The sequence below is a fragment of the Felis catus genome, chromosome C2 (genome assembly GCF_018350175.1).
Source record: "Felis catus isolate Fca126 chromosome C2, F.catus_Fca126_mat1.0, whole genome shotgun sequence".
Lineage (NCBI taxonomy): Eukaryota > Metazoa > Chordata > Mammalia > Carnivora > Felidae > Felis > Felis catus.
Window position 1 is genome coordinate 149,105,364 of NC_058376.1, and position 22,078 is coordinate 149,127,441.

At 40.4% G+C, this 22,078-nt stretch overlaps 1 protein-coding gene across 20 annotated transcripts in view; it reads left to right on the forward strand.

The window, feature by feature from the left end:
* Positions 1-1,603: 1,603 nt before the first annotated feature.
* The window catches only part of ULK4 (unc-51 like kinase 4), a 577,159-nt gene continuing 556,684 nt past the window's right edge, over positions 1,604-22,078 (forward strand). For 17 of the 20 annotated variants that reach the window (XM_045037803.1, XM_045037798.1, XM_045037797.1 and 14 more), the window contains exons 1-8: positions 1,604-1,746; positions 5,987-6,180; positions 11,673-11,772; positions 14,019-14,158; positions 16,509-16,671; positions 19,059-19,160; positions 19,763-19,846; positions 21,627-21,702. In XM_045037803.1, the coding sequence (XP_044893738.1) occupies positions 6,043-6,180; positions 11,673-11,772; positions 14,019-14,158; positions 16,509-16,671; positions 19,059-19,160; positions 19,763-19,846; positions 21,627-21,702 (803 nt within the window). In that variant the 5' untranslated portion in view covers positions 1,604-1,746; positions 5,987-6,042. Of the gene's footprint in view, positions 1,747-2,609; positions 2,746-5,986; positions 6,181-11,672; positions 11,773-14,018; positions 14,159-16,508; positions 16,672-19,058; positions 19,161-19,762; positions 19,847-21,626; positions 21,703-22,078 lie in introns of those variants that run through there. The other 3 variants (XM_023260687.2, XM_045037795.1, XM_023260691.2) reach the window with 3 other exon arrangements.

The following is a 22,078-nucleotide window of genomic DNA, read 5'->3' on the forward strand; positions in this document are numbered from 1 at the left end:
AGAACTGGCAGAGAAATCAGGACAAAGCAACATAAAAAGAAGGTCTGGAAGATTCAAACATGTCACTTAATAAACTTGAAAGTATGCGTATGAAATTTTGAAGCCAACAAATAAGAGATCTTCATTCCAAACTCCTGTGGAACATTAAAAAACATTAATCATTTATTATAACAAAGGAAGTTTCAATAGCTTCCCCAAACCAAATACACACAGTCGAACAACATCTAACTAGTTAATTAAAAGCAAACAAATAAAAACTGCTCTTAAATATCTTTTGGATTAAAGGAAAAAAAATACAAACTATAGATGCTATGCATTTTCACATCTAGAATATTAATAATTTTGAAGTTTTAGCCTGGCTTCTGCATTGTATTTGTTTCCTCTGAGTTACTTGCATTGGTTAGCTTAATCTCTTTCATGTTAGAATCTTTCCTCACATATCTTGATATTTCTGTGTGTTCATATGCCAGAGTATTCATATGCCAGAGTAAGGTACTAAAAGGCTTACTCAGTGTTTATCACACATTTGGGGAAGGTTATTGATTAGTGAACTTCCTTTAGTTGAGATAAGGCACTGAGCTCTTTCAATGGGAGACCTTCCCTTCTGCCAGGTATTAGGCAAATCTCTTTCCCCAACAGGGAACCTTCCAATTTTTTTCACCAAAGATTAGAACATTAGCTGCTGGCACTATTCTGGGCAGAAAAAACTTCAGGGTTCAGAAGGCATTCTCCATTACTCTTGGCCTTTTGCTCATGTCATTTGGAAAGTATTTCCAGGTTTATCCTGCAAGCAGAAACCACTGAGAAAGATTCCTGAGAACGTAGGAAGGGTTAGAAGTCAAAGAATAGATGTGATTCACCTGAGATTAAAGAGAGGCACAGCCCTTCTATATAAAGCAAAGCATGGCCGCTGATTAGTAACATCCACATCACTTGGTAACATGATGGAACTGAAAACTTTTGGGCCTCATCCAGGTGCACAGAATCAGAAGTTCTGTGGGTGGGACTCAGAAATGTGTTTCAACAGCATCCAGGTGATTCGGATGCTGAAATTTGAGAACCACTGAGCTAACTTGAATGGAAGGAAGAGGGGAGCTGGTGTTGACGTCTGGCGTCTGGAATTTGAGGACGTGGAGCTTTGAAAACCATAAACAGACGGAGAATCTGGTCTGTTTTCTCATGTGCAAGAAGCAAGGTTGTCCACAGTCTTCACTTTTCTAAAGAGTGAGGAACACGAGAAGCCGGCTTCATTCTCAGCTATTACTCAGACTATGTCGCCACGTCTTTGAGCTCTGGCAAGCGTCAAAAAACGGATGGGAGGAAACAGAAGACAGTGTAGGGGGAGAAGAAATGACAACGGCCTAGGCTTTCATAGCCCCCAACTGCGCATAGGTCCCCTATCTGCCCAAGAACCCGGCCCCCACACCCCGTTAGGTTGGACAAACGCTTTGCCAAGGTCCCGCACTTCCGGGCCTCAGCCAATGAGAACCCAAACGGCTCAGCCAGTCAGCGCCCCGCGCTCCTTCCGGCGTTCTGCGTGCTGCCCTGGAGACGGCATGGGCGAATCCAAATGCAGAGGGGTGCTGGACCACACAGCTTTGAACTGCGCCTGCGCGTTCCGCCGTACTCCATTGCTTCACCCCTGGCCTTGGCAAGTGGGCCGGTCCCGAAGGGGTAGAAGCTGAGACTGGAGCCTTCGCGGGAGCAGCCCGCTGGGTCGGCGGCTTCTCCGCCTTGAGCGCTCAGGTGAGAAGCGGTGGTAGTTTTGGGGTCCACGAGTTTGGGTTCGGGTCTCCATGAGCGAGCGCGGAGGACAGTACGGGCCTGGAGGGGCGCCACTCACCTACCCTCCCTCCGTGGACCCTGTGCCCCTCGAGTCTTCCTCTCTCTCAGGGCTCTGCTTTGTTACCGGGTTAAATTAAACACCTTAGACAATTCTCTCGAGGCTTTGGTTCAGGGAACACGGGATACCTCTTCAAGGACTTGGGTGCAGGGAGGATTCATGGCTGTAGGGTTCGGGAGATGCGCTTTATGGACGCCCTCGATTCGGAGTTCTTCCCCTAAACACCCCAGCAACGCGTCCCGAGCTCTAAGCCGGCGGTGCTGGCAGATGTCCGTGGACGTAGAGAGGCAGGGAAAGCCTCCAGTTCGCTGGTCACGAGCTGCTTGGAGTGGGGGGTGTTGACCTAGCGACCCCGAGCCTGCACTTTCCAGGTCAGACTAAACTCAAAGCCTGCAGTTAATTTGGTCTGTAAAGTGCTTCGAGGAGAAGCACCTGTTGAATGCAAAGCGCAGTGCCTGCCACCTTTTATGCCCTCGAAAAAGGTTGTTTTGGCCTGTGGGTAGCAAAGTTGAGTGTGCGTCTGGGGGGAGGGGGGGCGGGAGGGAGTTGAACCACAGATTGCTGGGGTCCGCTTCCAGAATTTCTTATTCAGTAGGCCTGGGCTGGGGTGGCGGTGGCTGCTGCTGGTGGAGGAGTTAATGATCTGAAGGTAGAGAGAAATGAAGGGAGGGTTTTATCTTCCTGCCTCTATCACCTGGTCAGTTTCGAAGAGTTTGTTGAATGTAGGTTCTGCGCCCCCGTATCTTAAATGCCTCATTTATTCCTAAGCGTGACTTGCTCTGACTTCTGGCTTCTCTGATAATACCTAGGTTAACTTGTAGATTTAAAAGAGCCTTAAAAGACGTGCCACGCTTTTAGAAAACGTGGAAGACTAACCTGTGGTGTCTGGGAATGCCCACTCGGTGAGAAAACGTTAAAGATACGCCAGAAAGTGATAACTGTGAAAGTCAGGAGAGAGATTACTTTTGGAAAAGAGGAGTTGTGATTGCCATAGGCTCAGGAAGGGACTTCTGGAGTGGCAGGCGAAGTGGGTGGTGATCACAAGGTTAGCCCTCGTGTTTATTTATTTTTTAAGTTTACTTACTTAGAGAGTGTGGGACAGGAGTAGAGAGTGAGGAAGAGAATCCCAAACAGGCTCCACGCTGTGAATGTGATGTGGGACTTGAACTCCCCAACGGTCAGTCCCGTTTATAATAATTCATTAAACTATACATTTGTTTTTTGGGGGGGGGGTTCTGTATTTGTGTTTTATTTTATAATATAAGAGCTTACACATTAAATATTAGGAAGTATAAGGTGAGGATGCCCTTGGAGTCAAAAAGAATCTTAAATAAGTTGTGGAATTTCCAATTTGAAAAGGTAATTTACAAGATTATCAGATCCAATTCTTATTTTATTCTAAGGAAGTTGAGCCCCAGAGAGAAGTGCTTCAATAGTAAACCAACCTTAGCTGACTTAGTAATTGATGCATTTTGTTAATTTCAGACTGCCTGTTCTGCTCAGATGCCCCTACTCAGTAAAAGATTTCAGAAAAGAATTTATTTGGCTTGAATCAAATTGAAAATGTAAAGATTTAATTTTTTTTCTTGTGGCTTAAAACCATATTCTCAAGGAATCAATTATGTATTTATTTGAGAGAGAGGGAGGGAGGGAAAGAGGGAGGGTGAACAGAGGAGGGACAGAGAGGGAGAGAGAGAATCTTAAGCAGGCCCAGCACAGAGCCTGACAAGGGACTTGATTTCACAACTGTGAGGTCATGACCTGAGCCACAATTAAGAGTTGGATGCTTAGCCACCTGAGCCACCCAGTCGACCCTGAAGGAATCAACTCTCTGTCTTATATAAAAAGTCAGGAGACTATTTCAACACCTTATCCTTGTGTATCCTAATAGAGCCAAGTTGTGAACATGTAATTAAAGGTCTGGTTTTTTCCTGGCTAAATAGCTTTTCCATCTTAACATACTGCCAATTTAATCTTTCTTTGGTGATATTACATACTATGTATTGTTGCCACAAAATTACTCATGTCTAGGCTGCATTTTTGTGGGTCAGGAGTCAGGATTGGCTCTTTTTAAAGAGTGGGTTTTAGAGTGGAGAGAGTATAGGGAACTTGGAACTTAGACTTTATTTTTTTAATGAACCCTTTTACTATCTGTGCCATTTTTGGGTTTCCATTTATTAAAAAATTTTAAAAATATTTATAGTTGAAAGAGAAACCATGAGCAGGAGAAGGACAGAGAGAGGGAGACACAGAATCCAAAGCAGGCTCCAGGCTCTTAGCTGTCAGCACAGAGCCCAATGCGGGGCTTGAACCCATGAGCCATGAGATCATGACCTGAGCCAAAGTTGGTCGCCCAACCAACTGAGCCACCCAGGTGTCCTGGGTTTCCTTTGATTTCAATTCAGATTTTTCCCACATCCTTTCTGCTTAAAGAATTTTTCTGTCAATAGTCTGAGTTCTTCTGGTTTGGTGTAGAGACCAGGTTTGTAATCTAAATAAATGTAACTAGTAGCTTATACATCTTTATAGGAGATTATTTCGCTTTTTGCAGTAAATTTTAATGTCATTGGAAGATGGAATCATAGAATTAGTTGTTAGATTCTTCGATTACTGGTTCCATATGCCAAGACAGGACAAACGGCTGCCTCTTGGCCAAATATGTCCCTCAGCCAGTGTTTGTATGGCCCACAACAGCAAATAAGTTCCAGAGATTTAATGTATATCATAGTGATTACACTAAACAATAATGTATTATGTACTTCAAAGTTGCTATGAGACTAAATCTTAAATGTTCTTAACCACAAAAAAGTGGTAATTATGTGACATGTAGAGGTGTTGACTAATGCTATGATAGTAATCAGATTATGATCTATAAATGTTTGAAATCAACACCTGTACACTTTAAACTTAATGTACATGTCAGTTATATCGATAAAAATTGTGATATTCACATACTATATTGTTTACCCCTTTAAAACGTACAATTCAGTGATTTTTAGTGTATTCACAAAGTTGTGCAATCATCAGTACTAATTCAGAACATTTTCATTTGCCCAAAAAGAAACACCATACCCATTAACTTCAGTTTTACATTCTCTGTTTCAAAGAGTTTTCAGTATAGTTTCTGACTTACTGGATACCATATAGAAACACGAGCTGCTTTTAAAGAGTATATCTACTGCTTACTGGATGATTTCTGGGAAATTTTCTATAGTTATGTAAAATCCTTCCATCTATGAGATGCCAATTTAAAATATATTTTGCAAATTAACTACTTTGGTGTATTATAAATATGTTGTTTAAAACCCTGAATTCACTACTGTACTTCAATTCTAAATAAAATCTGATGAAAGACTGCATCAACGCCTATTCATGCATGCAAATTAGGGCATTCTGTTGGCCAAGAAAATGAACTCTTATCCGGTTATATCCTAGATGATGAAATGGTTGGTTAAATTTTTTTTTTTTTAACTTAAAACAGGAGTTGGCAAACTCTTTTCTGTAAAGGGCCAGATAGTAAGTATTTTAGAATGTGTTGAAGCCATTGCTCTGGTCATAACAACTCTGCAATTGTAGTCTAAAAGGAGCCTTAGACAATATAGAAGTGAATGGGTGTGATTATGATACAGTTAAATTTTACAAAAGCAGCAGGGTTTGGTCCAGGAACCAGGAGTTTGGTAACAGCTGACTTTAATATTTGGATTGATTTCTTAGAATATCTCTGGATTAGATGGAAATATTAGCATTCCATATTTGTTTATAAAGTATTTTAACATACATTGTCTCTTGCTTCTCGTGTTTGAGGTTTAGGTGGGTCATATGTTGCCCCATTCTATACAGATATTGACACAACGTGCCTTCCTTGGTAACAAAAGTGTCGAGATACATTGAAATCTCATTCATCCCTCATTTTGTTACATGTGTTAGAAATAGCTGTCATTTTCATCATTTTTTAAGACCTTGTTGAAGGAAGTTGAGTATTAGTTTTTTAGTTTTATTTTCCCCTACAAAAAGACACTGGTATACAACACTTGTAGGTGAATTTTCTGAGTTTATAGAATTATTAGATTAACATACTATCCTAGGCTAATTAATCGTGCAACTAGCTTGCATTTATACGTTTTATTTTTGTTTGCCTTTTAGGAACTAGAGATGCTATTAAGCTGTTGTTTTATCCAATGTGAGAAGTTGGCCCGGAGATGGAAAACTTCATTCTGTATGAGGAGATTGGCAGAGGAAGCAAGACTGTTGTTTATAAAGGGCGACGGAAGGGAACAATCAATTTTGTAGCTATTCTTTGTACTGATAAGTGCAAAAGGCCTGAAATAACCAACTGGGTAAGTGGAGTATGTTTTCCCCCCTTTGGGAAAACACAGAGCTACCTACGATCCAGGAGAACAAGTAGCATATAAACAGAAGCTGTTGAATTCGCTATAACAGATGCCACATTTTCAATCTGGAATGGGTGACCTTCTGTCTGTTTAGTGCCACACCAATTGTGAAGAATGACTAATAAACATCCCTAAGTAATTAGCAACTTAGCGGTGTTTTTGGGAAAAGTCAGGAAAAATATAGTCTATATTAGATCATTTACTTTAACTTTTAAATTATTTTCAAAGTTTTAAAGTTTAAATAATCTCTACATTCCATGTGGGGGTTGAATTTACCCCCCAAGGTCAGGAGTCTGAGCCAGCCAGGTGCCCCTAGATCATTGACTTTTAAATTTAGTATGTGATTTATGAAGCTTGCCAAAGGAAGGACTTTGGGTGAGAGTGACTTGAGTTTGAAATTTATATGCTGGACCAAACTTAGCTTCCCCTCCCCCCCCCCCCCCCCTTGTGGTAAAATACACATAACAAAAAGTTTACCATCTTAACCACTTTTTAAAAATTTTTATTTAAAAAATTTTTTTTTATGTTTATTTTTGAATGAGGGAAGGAGGGAGGGGGAGGGGCAGAGAGAGAGGGAGACACAGAATCTGAAGCAGGTTCCAGGCTGTGAGCTGTCAGCACAGAGCCCCATGTGGGGCTCGAACTCATGAACAGTGAGATCATGACCTGAGCTGAAGTCGGACACTCAATCGACGGAGCCATCCAGGCGCCTGCTATCTTAACCACTTTTAAGTATACAGTTGGTGATATTAAGTACACGAATGTTGCTGTACAACCATCACCATCTCTAGAACTCCACTTTTTTTTTAAAGTTAATTTTTTGGGGCGCCTGGGTGGCGCAGTCGGTTAAGTTTTTTTTAAGAGCAGTTTGATAGCACACCTGTGCTAACAGGGGAGGGCAGAGGGAGAGAGGCAGAGAATCTTAAGCAGTCTCTATGCTCCTTGTGGAACTCAGGCCGGGCTCCATCTAGCAACTGTGGGATCAAGACCTGAGCCCAAATCAAGAGTCAGATGCTTAACCGACTGAGCCACCCAGGCGCCCCAAGAACAGTTTTAGATTTACAGTAAAATCAAGAAGAAAGTGTAGGGATTTCCCCTATATTCCCTGTCCCCACACATGTATAGCGTTCCCCATGGTCAACATCCGTACCAGAGTGGTACATCTATTACAACGGACGAACCCACATTGGCACATCATCATCCCAAATCCGTAGTTTACCTCGGGGTGCACTCTTGGTGTTGTACGTTCCATAGTTTTGGACAAATGTGTGACGCTATGGATCTGTCACTATAGAATCATACAGAAGAGTTTCACTGCCCTAAAAATCATCTGTGCTCCACCTATTCACCCCTCCCCTTTCCTCCCAACCCTGGGCAACCATTGATCTTTCTATTGTGTTCATAGTTTTGCCTTTTCCAGAATGTGATAGACTTGGAATTACACAGTACGTAGCCTTTTCAGGTTGATATCTTAGCAATATGCATTTAAGTTTTCTCTTGTTTCTTTGTGGCTGAGAGCTCATTTTTTTTTTATTGATGGACAATATTCCATTGCATATGTGCCAGTTTTTATGTATTTTTTAATGTTTATTTATTAAAAAAAAAATTTTTTTTTAACGTTTATTTATTTTTGAGACAGAGAGACAGAGCATGAAGGGGGGAGGGGCAGAGAGAGAAGGAGACACAGAATCGAAAGCAGGCTCCAGGCTCCGAGCCATCAGCCCAGAGCCTGACGCGGGGCTCGAACTCATGGACCGCGAGATTGTGACCTGAGCCGAAGTCGGACGCTTAACCGACTGCGCCACCCAGGCGCCCCAATGTTTATTTATTTTTGAGAGACAGTGCGAATAGGGGAAGGCAGAGAAAGGGAGACGCAGAATCCGAAGTAGGCTCCAGGCTCTGAGCTGTCAGCACAGAGCCTGATGCGGGGCTCAAACTCATGAACTGCGAGATCATGACCTAGGCTGAAGTTGGATACTCAACCGACAGAGCCACCCAGGCACCCCAGTGTGCCAGTTTTTTAAATTCATTTGCCGATGGAAGGGCATCTTGATTGTTTTTAATTGAGAATAAAGCTGCAATATGTGTGAACAGGTTTTTGTGTGGACCTGTTTTCAACTCGTTTGAATAAATACCCAAAGTACGATTGCTGAATTGTCCAGAACTCTTGTCATCTTGCAAAACTAAAACTCTGTACACGTTAAACGATTCCGCATTTCTCCATCCCCAGCCCCAGGCACCTGCCATTCTTTTTTTTTTTTTTTTTTAATTTTTTTTTTTTTTCAACGTTTACTTATTTTTGGGACAGAGAGAGACAGCATGAACGGGGGAGGGGCAGAGAGAGAGGGAGACACAGAATCGGAAACAGGCTCCAGGCTCCGAGCCATCAGCCCAGAGCCTGACGCGGGGCCCGAACTCACGGACCGCGAGATTGTGACCTGGCTGAAGTCGAACGCTTAACCTACTGCGCCACCCAGGCGCCCCATAGGCACCTGCCATTCTACTTTGTCTCTGAATGGTACTTCATGTAAGTGGAATCATACATCATTTGTGTTTTTATGACTGATCTCACTTAGCATGATGTCCTCAGAGTTCATCCATGTTGTAGCATGTGTCAGACTTTCTTTCATTTTTGAGAATGTAGAATATTCCATCATACGTATATACCACATTTTGCTTATCCATTTACCTGTCATTGGACACTTAGGTTGCTTCCGCCTTTTGGCTATTGTGAGTAGGCAAACACGGGTGCACACGTATGTCTTCGGGACATCCTCTGCTTTCAATCCTTTGGACATACCCAGAAGTGGAATATTTTAGTTTAACTTTTTTTTTTTTTTTTTTTTTTAAGGAATTGCCGTAGTGTTTTCCACAGAGGCTGTACCAGTTTATACTCCCACCAACAGTGTACAAGGGATTCCGTTTCTCCACATCATCGGCAACTCTTGTTATTTCTGTTTTTTGTTTCGTTTTGAAGATCGCTATTCTCATGGGTGTGAGGTGGTGTGGGCTTTTGTAAGGAGTGTGGGTAGTTGAAGAAAGACAGGTGTACGAGACAAGATGTGGGCTCGTCTGTAGATTCGATGCTAGGAACATAAGGCGTTTTTCTTCTGATGAGGTTTTCTCTGAGATGAGAAGCTAAGTCCTCAATTAGGTGGGGGAGGGGAAGGCTGGGTTCTAGGCAGAAGGAAAACAAAAGCGTGAATAGTCACTTGGTGGACAGACTAGCTGGGGCCATTGAAGATTGGGGATCAGTCAGCATGGCTGGCGTCTGCCTCGGTTGCTCGCTCCTATGCGGAGTGCGGAGGTTTGAACTGAACCGAAGTGAGTGGTAGAGACCGTGAGTTGGTAAGTGAAGGAGCAGTGGTCACGAGCTCGGATGTGTGCCAGATTTTGGAGATGATGCGGTTATTAGTAAACATCTAACAGTGCTGGTCAACCGAAATACAGTGGGGGCTACAGATCTGACTTTAAAGTTCATAGTAGCCACATGGGAAGGAGATGAGTTTTAGTAGTATATTTAATCAGCAGACGGGTGGTGGAGGGCGAGCTGGAGAGAGCGGGGGCGTCTGGCAGAGTGGGTACTTGGCATATAGTGAGCGGTAGTGGGCGTCCGAGGCTGGACTGTGGCCTGATTTCTGTGGGAGTTTCCACACGTTTGTTTTCCATTAGGACCTTCCCCTTCTGGTGGCTGAGTCCGTGGGAATCATTTAGACAGGCTCACCCTATACCCTCCCTAGTCTCTACTGGGACAGAATTTATTGGGAGTTTATTACAAGGTGCTCCTCAGATTCTCTTGACCACTCTTTTTTTTTTCTCCCCATCTCAATTATGTTTTCTAAATTATGTGGATTCATTTCCCTTTCTTTGTGTTAGAATATGAACCCACTGAGTTGTTCCTAGAGTGTATGTACCACATTCCATTTTTTAAATAGGGAGCTCTGTATTTCTACAAATTATGGGCCGATTAGCCGGTGTTGAGTGTGAATGACTGTGTGTGTGTGTGTGTGTGTGTGTGTGTGTGTGTGTGTGTGTGTGTAAGAGAATCAGAAAACAAGGATCTAAAGCACTTGGGTAGCTGTCACCAATTCTGAGTCAGGATGGTTTGCTAATAAAGCACACGTTTTTGTGATTCTAGTTTCCATTTTTAATGGGGTCTTGAAAGGAGAAAGCAAAACCCCCGTGAGGCAACTGAGTATTTTTTTTGACAGGTTCTTGCGTCTTTATTTTATTTTTAAATATTTATTTCTGAGAGAGAGAGAGAGAGAGAGCTAGAACGCACCCTGGGGAGGGGCAGAGAGGGAAACAGAAGATCTGAAGTAGGCTCTGCGCTGTGTGGCTAGAACTCCTGAACTGTGAGATCACGACCTGAGCCTAAGTCAGACTCTTAACTGGCTGAGCCACCCAGGCACCCTTGCATCTTTATTATTGAGGTTGGAATTCACTCTTGTTTTGGTGCACAGGTATTCTCATGATCCAATGGAAATGTACATCTTAAGATCAGTATATTCACTGCAGTGACTCTTCTTTTAATAGCCTGAGGGAATTGATACTAGGATTCACGAGGGATGGATATATATTATATATGATACGTATCAGTAGGCTCCATGCCCAGTGTGGGGCTTGAACCCATGACCTGAGGTCGGGAGTTGGATGCTCTACTGACTGAGCCAGGCAGTCACCCCCACTAAGGCTATATTTAAAAAGAAAATGGTAGAACCCTCTGAGAGTTCCTTTAAACATTGTAAACGTAATACAGCATCATTATAGAAAATTTGTACAATATAGAAGAACGGGTAGAAGAAAAAAGGGCAGCACAGTTCCATCACGTGAGACAGTCCTGTCCTGGTTTTTTTTGTTCTAGTCTTTTTTACTATGAGTTCTGTTTCAATTTTAAAGTCATGGTATTACATAATTTTGTTTCTTGCCTTTTGTACTTAACATTATGCTATCATTTTTTATGTTTAAAATTGTTTTCATGTTGGGCTAATATTTTGTCAGTTGATATGTAATTTAACTATTATTGAGCCTTTGAATTATTTTTACTTGGTAAGGTTTTTTTCTCCTTGAAAATGATTTATTTCATGATTATGAAAGTATTGTGTGCTCACTATTAGAAAGTAGAAAAGTAGAAAAAATTAAAATCAGTAGTTTCAGCTATTTTTAACTTTTAGTCATTTTCCTATGAATATTTCTTTTGTAATGTTTACACAAATACACAAAACTGTATTGCATGAGGTTTTTTTTTTTTTTTTTAAAGATTGTATATTACCATTTTTTGGTGTCACCAGCCTCCATAACCATCATTTGTAATATCTGTATAGAATTCCACTAAATTCCACTATTGACCACTTCCCAATTGTGTGTTTAGGTTTTCTTAATAGATGCAGATTTTAACAACTCGTGAGTGTGTGTGTGAATGAATGCTGTTTTTATAGGTCCGTCTCACCCATGAAATTAAACACAAGAATATCGTAACTTTTCATGAATGGTATGAAACCAGCAATCATCTCTGGCTCGTGGTGGAACTCTGCACAGGTGAGTGTGTATAAAACATGTTACGAATACATCCATCTTAGGTAGCTTGGAAAAACATGTAGGTTTTATTTTCCTTTTATATTACAAATATAAGCACTGGATACTCTTGACTCAGTTGACTTACACATACATTGTTTGGATATTAGGGTAGGGTATAGAGCAAAGATGTTTGGTAAGAGGAAGACAAGTCAAATTCAGTTTGGGGTTTACTTTGGAATAACATACTACTAAGTCACCCACATAAAAATTTAGAAATATTTTTTAGTGATTAACTTATCAAACAAGTTTTCCCGATGAATAAAAATCAAGTATTTTAGGTCAAGTAGCTATCTGTTAGCTAATTAGTGTATAAAGTGATCATCTTTTTATTTTTATGAAAAGAGTACTTCGTGTTTATAAAAACTTAGGCAATGTGAAAAAATACAAAGATGACTCCACAAATACCACCTCCTAAACAATAGAGATAACTTGTTACAGCTCTTGCCTGATACAACTTTCTAGGGCTATGTTTAGGGAGAAGAATGACTAAATATATCACTGTTATCTGGGCTTTTAGTTTCAGTGTTTTCAGGGAAACAGTACCACTGTTAGTGTCTTCTATTTATCCATTGAGTAATAAAAAAGGATCATTAAATATTAAGGTATATTGTAATTTCTAGCTTTGAGTCTTTTGGCGCTTATAATTTATAACACTGAACCATCAAATGGATTTTTTGGAATAAGACCTTATTTGGATTTTACTTTTTTCTGAATCAATAGGAAAGGACTATGGTTTAATTACTTTCACAGCTGTATGCACTGTAGAGGTGATCAGGGAACTTTCCCTGTGTTACTTTTTGCCTCAGCTGTTCTTCTCCCCCACCATTGTTACAGCCTTACTGATGGATGCCTGTATTTGGAGTGGTTCCTTACCCACCAAAACAAAATAACCCCCCAAATACCTCCTACCTTAATCACCGTTCTGATTGAACTTTCAGATGCCAGCTAAGACTTTTCTTTTTTATTTTTTTTAAAGAGATTTATTTATTTGAGAGAGAGGACGTAGGTGTGCATGTGCGAGTCGGGGGGGGGGGGCGGGACAAAGGGGAGACAGAGAGAGACTTAAGCAGGTTCCGTGCCCAGCACAGAGCCCGATATGCGGTTCCATCTCACCACCGTGAGATCATGACCTGAGCTGAAATCAAGAGTGGGATGCTTAGGGGCTCCTGGGTGGCGCAGTCGGTTAAGCGTCCGACTTCAGCCAGGTCACGATCTCGCGGTCCGGGAGTTCGAGCCCCGCGTCAGGCTCTGGGCTGATGGCTCGGAGCCTGGAGCCTGTTTCTGATTCTGTGTCTCCCTCTCTCTCTGCCCCTCCCCCGTTCATGCTCTGTCTCTCTCTGTCCCAAAAATAAATGTTGAAAAAAAAAAATTAAAAAAAAAAAAAGTGGGATGTTTAACCAACTGAGCCACCCAGGTGCCCCAAGACTTTTTTTTTTTTTTTTTTTTTTTAAAGAGAAAGGAAAAGCATTTTATTTGAACCTAAGTTAGGACAGCTGCCTGGGATATACAGTCTTCACAAAGAGTGCTCTGGGGAAGGAACATCATGTGCAGGATTACATAGATTTCTCTGAACTTGGCTCCTCTTGCAATCTTGATGCTTTTAAAAAAAAAAAAAAAAAATTTGTTTCTGGCATATAGATGGTAGAAATGTGACCGGGATCTTAGAAGAGTATAGAGATGGTTTTCACAATGTGTTCGCCTTCGACGTTTAATTTCCTCAGTGATGTACACTGAAGGTGTTGATTTTCTGTTAAGGAAAGGCATCTTTTCTGCCATGCGGTACTTTGTAGAATGCGATCCACCTTTGCACAAGAGTAAATGTGGCTATACTTTGCGTAATGTGCTTTAAATGCACAATTTGGGTTAGTACTGACCACTAATTTTTGCAGCTGTTCAACTCCTATGGGATCTGGAGTTAGCAGTCACAGCATTAGAGGGATTCTCCCTTCATCCCGCCTGCTTACGTGTGGACCATTCTCCCAGCCCAAGCAGTCTTTCTCTGGAAGCTGACTCTGGAGAGTGGATACAGATTCCTCTTAGGGTGCTTGGTCCACTGTGTTCATTCACATGTATATTTCCCCTGCCAGTCTGTCCAGGTATACTGATTTGATCAGTTTTTAAAGCTCAGTATCTCCCTAGCATGGAACTTCCTGGGGGCATTGTGTCATGCTGGTGGGTTATAATTGGTGGTTTTAATCAACTTGCAGGTGGTTCCCTAGAAATGGTGATTGCTCAAGATGAAAACCTCCCAGAAGATGTTGTGAGAGAATTTGGGGTTGACCTCATTGCTGGATTACATCATCTTCATCAACTTGGCATTCTCTTCTGTGACATTTCTCCGGGCAAGGTAATTCATGGAAGTTTTGATTTCCTAACTGCTCTGTCTTAAGTTACAGTGCTTTCTCAAAGGTGTTTTTAATTTTAGACAGAATTGAGATAAAATGTAGAACATCTTGAAATTGACTTACTATTTTTAAAAAGCATAGTGCCATATTTTAGCTACCTTTTTAGCTACCTGTTGAAGTAGCTTTTAGAATGCAAATTCTCCCCTCCCTTCAGGGTCCTTTGAGTAATTATTATTGCTGCTGAGGTATATTGTGACTGATGAGCTCAGTATATCTATAAAATAAGAAGATGCTTAGCTCTTAAATTGTGGTATCTGATTATGAGCCACTATTTTAGTTTGATAATGGCATTTTTGGCTTTGCTTGATTACTGGTATTATGGGTCAAATAGCTTCTTTTCTGGTAAAACTAATGATCTGTAACTAAGTGTGCTTTAGTGTAGTAGAGTCATGAAACCTGCTTAGTTTCAGAGTCACAGTTGACCCTAACGTTTAGAAGTTGAGTGAACTTGGGCAAGTTACCCTTTTTCTCTCTCTCTGCCCTAGTAGCTTCTTTGTCTTTGGTACGAAGACGGATTATGTACTACATTTAGGTTAAGCTTCTAGGACGTTTTCTGGTGCTTTCGTTCAATGGCATCTATTATTTATAAGTACATATTCTTAGGGATTGTACTTGTTACTGGTTTGAGTTGCTACTTTTCCTTTGTTAAAATGTGCATGATGAAATAAAAAGTTGAATATTTCCTTGTTAAACGTTATTATAGACCCTCTGTAAGATAACATATAAAAAATTCCATGAAAACGTTATAATGAGAAGTTCTCGTTTGAAATAACTGTATATGTGCCTCAAGTCTACAACCACTTAACTGTGGTCCTAGCCCTGAAAGCAGCTGTAGACAATACTTAAGTGAAAAGGTATAGCTTTGTTTCAATAAAACTTTATGGACACTGACATGTCAGTTACATATAATTTACACATATCAGGAAACTTATTTTGATGTTTGGCAACCACTTAGAAATTTAAAGACCACTCTTAGGTCATGCATATATAAAAACAAGTCCTGGCTGGGCTTTGGCCCAGTGGCTGTACAGCTCCCTGTGAGGGAGTTGTTTTAATGAAGTCTAGTGTTCTATGTAATCTAGGAAATTCACACTGCTTTGTAACATAACCTTTTCTTTTGAGCAGGGGTTGGCAGGGTCGGGCAGCATGACCAATTCTGTAAATGAAGTTTTATTGGAACCCATCTTTTTATTTGTGTATTGTCAGTGGGCTGCAGAGTTGAGTAGTCAGGACAAAGATCTTATGGCCTGCAAAGTCTAAAATGTTTATTAACTTAAAAAAAAAAATTGCAAAGTGCTGACCCCTGCTGGGGGTTCTTAAAGTGTGCTCCCCAGACCAGCAGTATCCGCATTACTTGGGACTCATTCGAAATGCGGGTTCTTGGGCCCCACCCAGACCTACTGAATCAGAAACTGGGGGTAGGGACTAGCACTTTATCTTAACAGGACCTACAGGGGATTTGGTGCTCAAAAAAATTTAAAAGCCACTGTTGTAGACTACCAGACATCCTTAGTATTTGTGACCAAAAATTAAGGGTAGACCTTAAATTGCTTTTAAAAACAAAGATCCACCTGACTTGTCGTGACTACCCAGAAATAGTTTTAATGGCTCTGGGGGACAAGATACAAGTAATAGACACTGGTGTGGTTTCACCATTCAGCTGGTAACTTCTCATCACAAATTGTGTGAGCACATTTGAGCACTTATCACATGCCAGTCGTTGTTAAAAAAAAAAACAAACAAAAAAACACAACAAAAAACCCTCTTTATGCATAACCTTAGTTAATCCTTAAAACAATCTGAAGGGCAGTAGTCTTTTTCCCATTATACAGGTAAAGAGACTGAGATTTCAAAGGGTAATAAGTAAGTTCTCCAGCTCAGGCTGCCAGTAAGTGGTGGATCTAGGCCTAGATCTTTACTTTTGCAACCCTAGTTTTGAACCCTTGAGTAAATAACACGGACAGGTGGGTCTTCACATCCTCCTCCAGCAGTCACCGAGGATCGGTGAGTCTCGATTGTTCCACATACGTTGTTCTTCATCTTTCCCCAAAGCGTGTGGTTTTCCCCGCTATGGTTATCATGTGTTCATTGTATACATCTGAGAATTTAATTCTATTGTTAAAATGTTGGATGTATTTTTCTTTGGCTTCTTGTAAAATTGTATGCGTTTAATTTTTTGAGTTGGGATGAAGCCAGAAAGCCCATGCTCAGAATTTTTCAGTGAGATTAGGGGAGGTCCTGAAGGAAGTACAAATGGAATTGGATTCTGAACACATTTTTTAATCATCATAGATACTCTTGGAAGGGCCTGGCACATTGAAGTTCAGTAACTTTGGCTTGGCCAAAGTGGAAGGTGAAAATTTGGAAGAGTTCTTTGCTTTGGTGGCAGCAGAAGAAGGAGGAGGTGATAGTGGGGAAAATGCACTGAAGAAAACCTTAAAAGGTAGAGTCAAAGGTACGTGGAAAGCTTACGGATCGGAACCCTAGTTGTGGGCTGCCCAAGTCGTATGTTTAGGAGATGCTGTCCAGTCAAAATAATAAATATATTTTTGCCATTTTTTTATTTTATTTTATTTTTTTAACGTTTATTTATTTTTGGGACAGAGAGAGACAGAGCATGAACGGGGGAGGGGCAGAGAGAGAGGGAGACACAGAATCGGAAACAGGCTCCAGGCTCTGAGCTGTCAGCACAGAGCCCGATGTGGGGCTCGAACTCACGGACCGCGAGATCGTGACCTGGCTGAAGTCGGACGCTTAACCGACTGCGCCACCCAGGCGCCCCAATTTTTGCCATTTTTTGACAGTCAAAATAATATATTGAAAATAAGAGGGAGGAGGAGAAGTCTGGATACGGGGACGGCTTTGCCCATGGCCTAATGGGTTTGGCATAGATCCAGTACCATGTGAGGTACAGGGAACCTCGAACAAACCTGCATCCTATCCTTGGCTTCCTGTGTCCCTGACCGCTCATTAGAACATAAGGATGGCCATGTTTCCCTGCTTTCTTCTGTATTCTCAGCACTTAGAATGGTGCCTGGCATACACTAGTGGCTCAATAGATGGTTTTTCAACATTGTTGAGTAGCTGATATTCTGCAATTAGGTAAGATTTTTAGGGTGAATTCTTGGGCGGTGATTTTTGCAGTGACATGGGATCTGGGAATCCCGGTGCTTGAGGAGAGATTGTGTGAAGCAGTAATTCTTTTGTAATGTTCGCTATGTAAATCTGTCGTCGAACTTAACATGTTAATCATTTTTCTACATTGTCTTTTTACATTCACTTAGGAAGGTAGGGACTTCATATTCATTTGTTCATTAGTACATCCATTGATTCGTGTGAAATACATTGCATAAATCAACAAAAATTTAGGCATGTTCTAGATACTGGAAATACGAATGTGAACAAAGGTAAAAGTTCCTGGCCTAACTGAACTTGTATTTCTAGGTGAGGAAGAGAGACAGATGTTCACAGTTAACGCATATTAATGATGCACCGGTTAAGTGTTGGGCGGGGTGCTTGGGCACATTGGGGGTCTTGCTTAGATTTGCTTTCTCAGGATCTGGCAAAAGTAAAGGCAAATAGGTCTTCTATACGTGTTTGGTGAATGAGATGAATGTATGCATGAAATGTGATTGTCTAGCCAAAATGTCACATAGGAGAACTTTAAAACCTGAGGACACATGAGGCTGCTGCTGTGGCTGCAGTGGGCCCTTGAGATAGTATTTGCTGGAAGGCTTACCTCAGTAGAATTTTATATTCCAGATAGTTGATGATTGCTTGCTTCATGGAAAGAACATTCTCACTGGAAGATGGGAAGGTTTTAGGTAGAGTTTTGGTGGGTGTTCTGCAAGAGGCCCGCTGTGTGACTTGGGGGATGTTAGGGAACCCTCTAAGCTTTTGATTTCTCTCAATCAGTAAATAAGGGAACTTGCTAGCTCGAGAATTTGCTACATATTTTACTTTTTACATTTTATTTGGTGGGGGGGGGGGGAGAGAGAGAGAGAGAGAGAGAAAATCCCAATCAGGGTCCTCGCTGTCAGTGCAGAGCCTGAAGTGGGGCTTGAATTCACGAACCGCGAGATCTTAACCGGAGCCGAAATCAAGAGTTGGACGCTCAACTGACTGAGCCACCCAGTGCCCTAAGAATCTGCAAATTCCATGTTCTACTAAACTTAGGGTAAAGTTTATGTGGCACACCTTAGTGCTAATCATGAAATATTTCCTGTTCTTTTGGATCCATGGTAGGATTGTATCTTCTCCCTGCCAAAGCTAAGGAAATGTGAGCAGGAGTGATGTGAGTTACTTGGAGGTGGGAGTTTTCAGAGCCCGTGTGCAGTGTGCATTCTTTCCCTGTCTTGGTGATGGAGGAGGCATGTCTTGAGATGCAGCCTCTCTCAGCCTGGCTCTTTGACTGTGAGGGTCTGAGCCCAGGGGCTGACCCGTGGTTGACATGTAGTTTGAGTAATAAACATTTGTTGGTAAGCCAGTGGGAATTTGGGATGTTAATGCTGTGTAACCCTATTCTAGTCAAAATATTATAATCAGAGGTTCTTTTGATTAAGTTGTTAACTTAAAAGATCATACAGAATTGTGCCACACCTCTAACTCAAGTGGATTTCCCAAACCTGTTTGTATTCTTATGTATCCTTGTAAATGAAACCTTAAAATCAGAAAACTTTAAAAAAGGTGAAATGTACATGAAGGTGTGTTTTCTTCCTGTTTTTTTTTTTTTGTTTTTTTTTTGTTTTTTGTTTTTGTTTTTGCCTTACCAGGTCTTTTGTAGGCAGGTTTGTTTTTGGGATTGTTAAAAATGCCTAACAAAGTTGTTCTTTATACTTTCAGGATCTCTTACATATACAGCACCTGAAATTTTAAGGGGTACTGACTTCTCCATCACCAGTGACCTCTGGTCTTTGGGCTGTCTGCTTTATGAAATGTTTTCAGGTGATTACTTTCTGGTACAGTTTAAATCAGAGCTGGGCACACACAAAAAGATTAAATCTGTAGTTTGTGAGTATTTATCCTGGAAGACATGAAAACTAGCTTTTCTAAATTTTTATATATACTGGTTTTGGCTTGCTTCCCTCTGTATTCCTCCTGTATGCTTGGTGTCTAGGCATATGCCTAGAACCTTTGATATCTACGTCAAGGAACTGTTGACATACAGGTATTTTTCATGATAATCATTTGGAATGTTAACTTGTGCCTACTTATTAAAAACTGTGATTATTAGTAGAAATTCTTGTAAAGGTACCTGTGCCTGTGAATTATTCAGATGTGTCCATTGGCCCATACAGCCCTTAGATAATGGTCCACACATAATTAGCATCTTCGTTAGGATGATAAGTTTTGAATTACGGAAATAGGAAAATATACAGACAGTGTGCCTCGTCTGTACCAGGCGTTCAATAAGTAGTTATTGCTATATATATTTTTTTCCTGTAAGTTGTGTAGTCCTAAACTATCTGTAGTTGAGATTTATTTAGAATTACAGGTTGGTAATAGCAAACTATTGTTTAATTTTACAATTTTTCATGTAATTTCAGGAAGACCTCCATTCTTCTCAGAAAGTTTTTCAGAATTAATTGAAAAGATTTTTTATGCAGATCCTTTGCCACCTGTTCCAAAAGGTAGGATTTTTGGGCACCTGGGTGGCCCAATTGGTTAAGTGTCCAACTTTGGCTCAGATCATGACCTTACGGTTTGTCGGTTTGAGCCCCACATTGGACTCTGTGCTGACAGCTCAGAGTCTGGAGCCTGCTTTGAATTCTTTGTCTCCCTCTCTCTATGCCTCTTCCCTGCTTGTGTGCATGCTCTCTCAAAAATAAACATTTAAAAAAAACCAAAACGTAGGTTTTTTTTTTATTATAAATGCAGTTAGTTTACATCCGACACTATAAATGTACACCATTACCCAAAGTCTGTTTTTGATTCCTAACCCCCAAATTTACATTTTATAAATAGTCCCAAGTTGATATTTTTAGAAATGTTAGCATTCCCTTTGCCTTAAGATAATGGAAAAACACTACTAATAGATTCCTTCATTTAATTATTTTGTGCTCCTATATCAACAGAAGTCTGGTATAAAGATTTTAAAAACTCAAACTTTTGTGTTTCTTGTGAAGGTACTATTTACTTACTTTGTACTCATGTTCCTTGTATTTATTTCTGTTTAGTGTTCGAATAGGGATAAGTCAGGCATTTGTCAGCTCTTTCCTCGATGAATCAGGATGCCCCTGACAAGTTTTTAAAGACTTTAAACTAGATATAGTTGTAGTGTCTTAAAATGATTGGAACTTTAATCAAATGGATTTTGATATAACAATCTACCACTAACAATTTTAAGGCAAGAAAAAGAAAAAAAAAAACCAAAAGGCCCAAACCTAGCATAGGAAAACACTTTAGTATATACCCAAGAAATGTGAATCTTAAGATACACAAATGAAAACAGAACTTGATGAGGAAAACTTTTACAACTAATTAATGGAAAAACTTGGAATACAGAATTCTTTCAAGATTTCAAGGGTCATCCTAAATGAAAAAGCCAAAACGTTACTTTGAAAATAGTCTATACTTCTTAAAGGAAAACAAAACTGCTTACTTTTTCTTTAACTTAAGAATGGTTGATTTCTACAAAATCTATTTCCTGTAATGATGACTTTGGATTATTGTTTTTGTTTTGAATACTAGAAGTATTATTGTTTTGTCATTTAAAGATTTTTAGGCAGGGAACAGAAATCTGAAAATACAGGTGTCAAAGATCTGGTCAGGGTACGTCTGGTGGCCCACCCTTAATTAGGGATCTTCATCAGACTGTGGCCATCGTGCCCAATAGTGCCCTCTGTTGGATGTCTTTGTCCACTGTCTTCGGGGCCACTTGTACCCACAGACTGACAATTTGTGGTATATTCTAATTGAAAAAGAACTAACATTTACAGACTATTGGAATTGGACAGTGTCATAATATTGTGATATTACTTTCCTGTTAAAAATCTTTAAAAGAGAGAGGGGGAGAAAAGAGGGATTGCAAGTATTCTTATCACTGTACATTATAAAGCCAAGTTGGTCAAATGAAGAATGCCTCAGAAAATGAGGCATAATTAAAAGTTGAGGCAAGGATGTGAATTTGCCAGCCTGGTGATCCTGGCCAGGCTTATTCAGTAAAGAGAAAGTGTAGAGGTTAGTCCAAATTTAGTTTTTGAGATTCATGTTTTTTATGGTCTAGGAAAAAAATGTTTTTTATTTTTATGCCCATTCCTCACCCCCATTAAATGGAGGATATAATTGTTAGTGGATTCAGTGTTCTCTTAAACGTGTGCTCAAATACTATCACTCTAAAGTTTATGCACGGCATATATCCATGTACTTACCACTTTTTTTTTTTCTTTTTGGGGATCAATTTGTGTATAGATACTTCTCTTCCTAAAGCTTCTTCAGATTTTATTAATTTGCTTGATGGCTTACTTCAAAAAGATCCTCGGAAAAGGTATGTATGGATAGTATTTTGATATGAATGAGGAGAAGAATCTTTTTCTCCTTTCATATACTTCTAAAATAGTACTGTTCTTAATATACACAGAACTTTTAAAATTACCTCTTTAAAAAAATATGAATTTACATTAAGAGTGTTTTCCATTTGCAGGTTTTAAGTTCTTATTTTAGGGGTGCCTGGGTGGCTTAGTCGGTTGAGTGTCCAACTGTTTATTTCGGCTTGGGTCATGATCCTGGGGTTATGGGATTAGCCCTGTGTCAAGCTCTGTGCTGAGCATGGATCCTGTTTGAATTCCCCCTTTCTCCCTCCCTCCCCCACCCCTCCACGCCCACTTGTGCCCTTGCTCTGTCTGAAAAAAAAAAAAATTTAG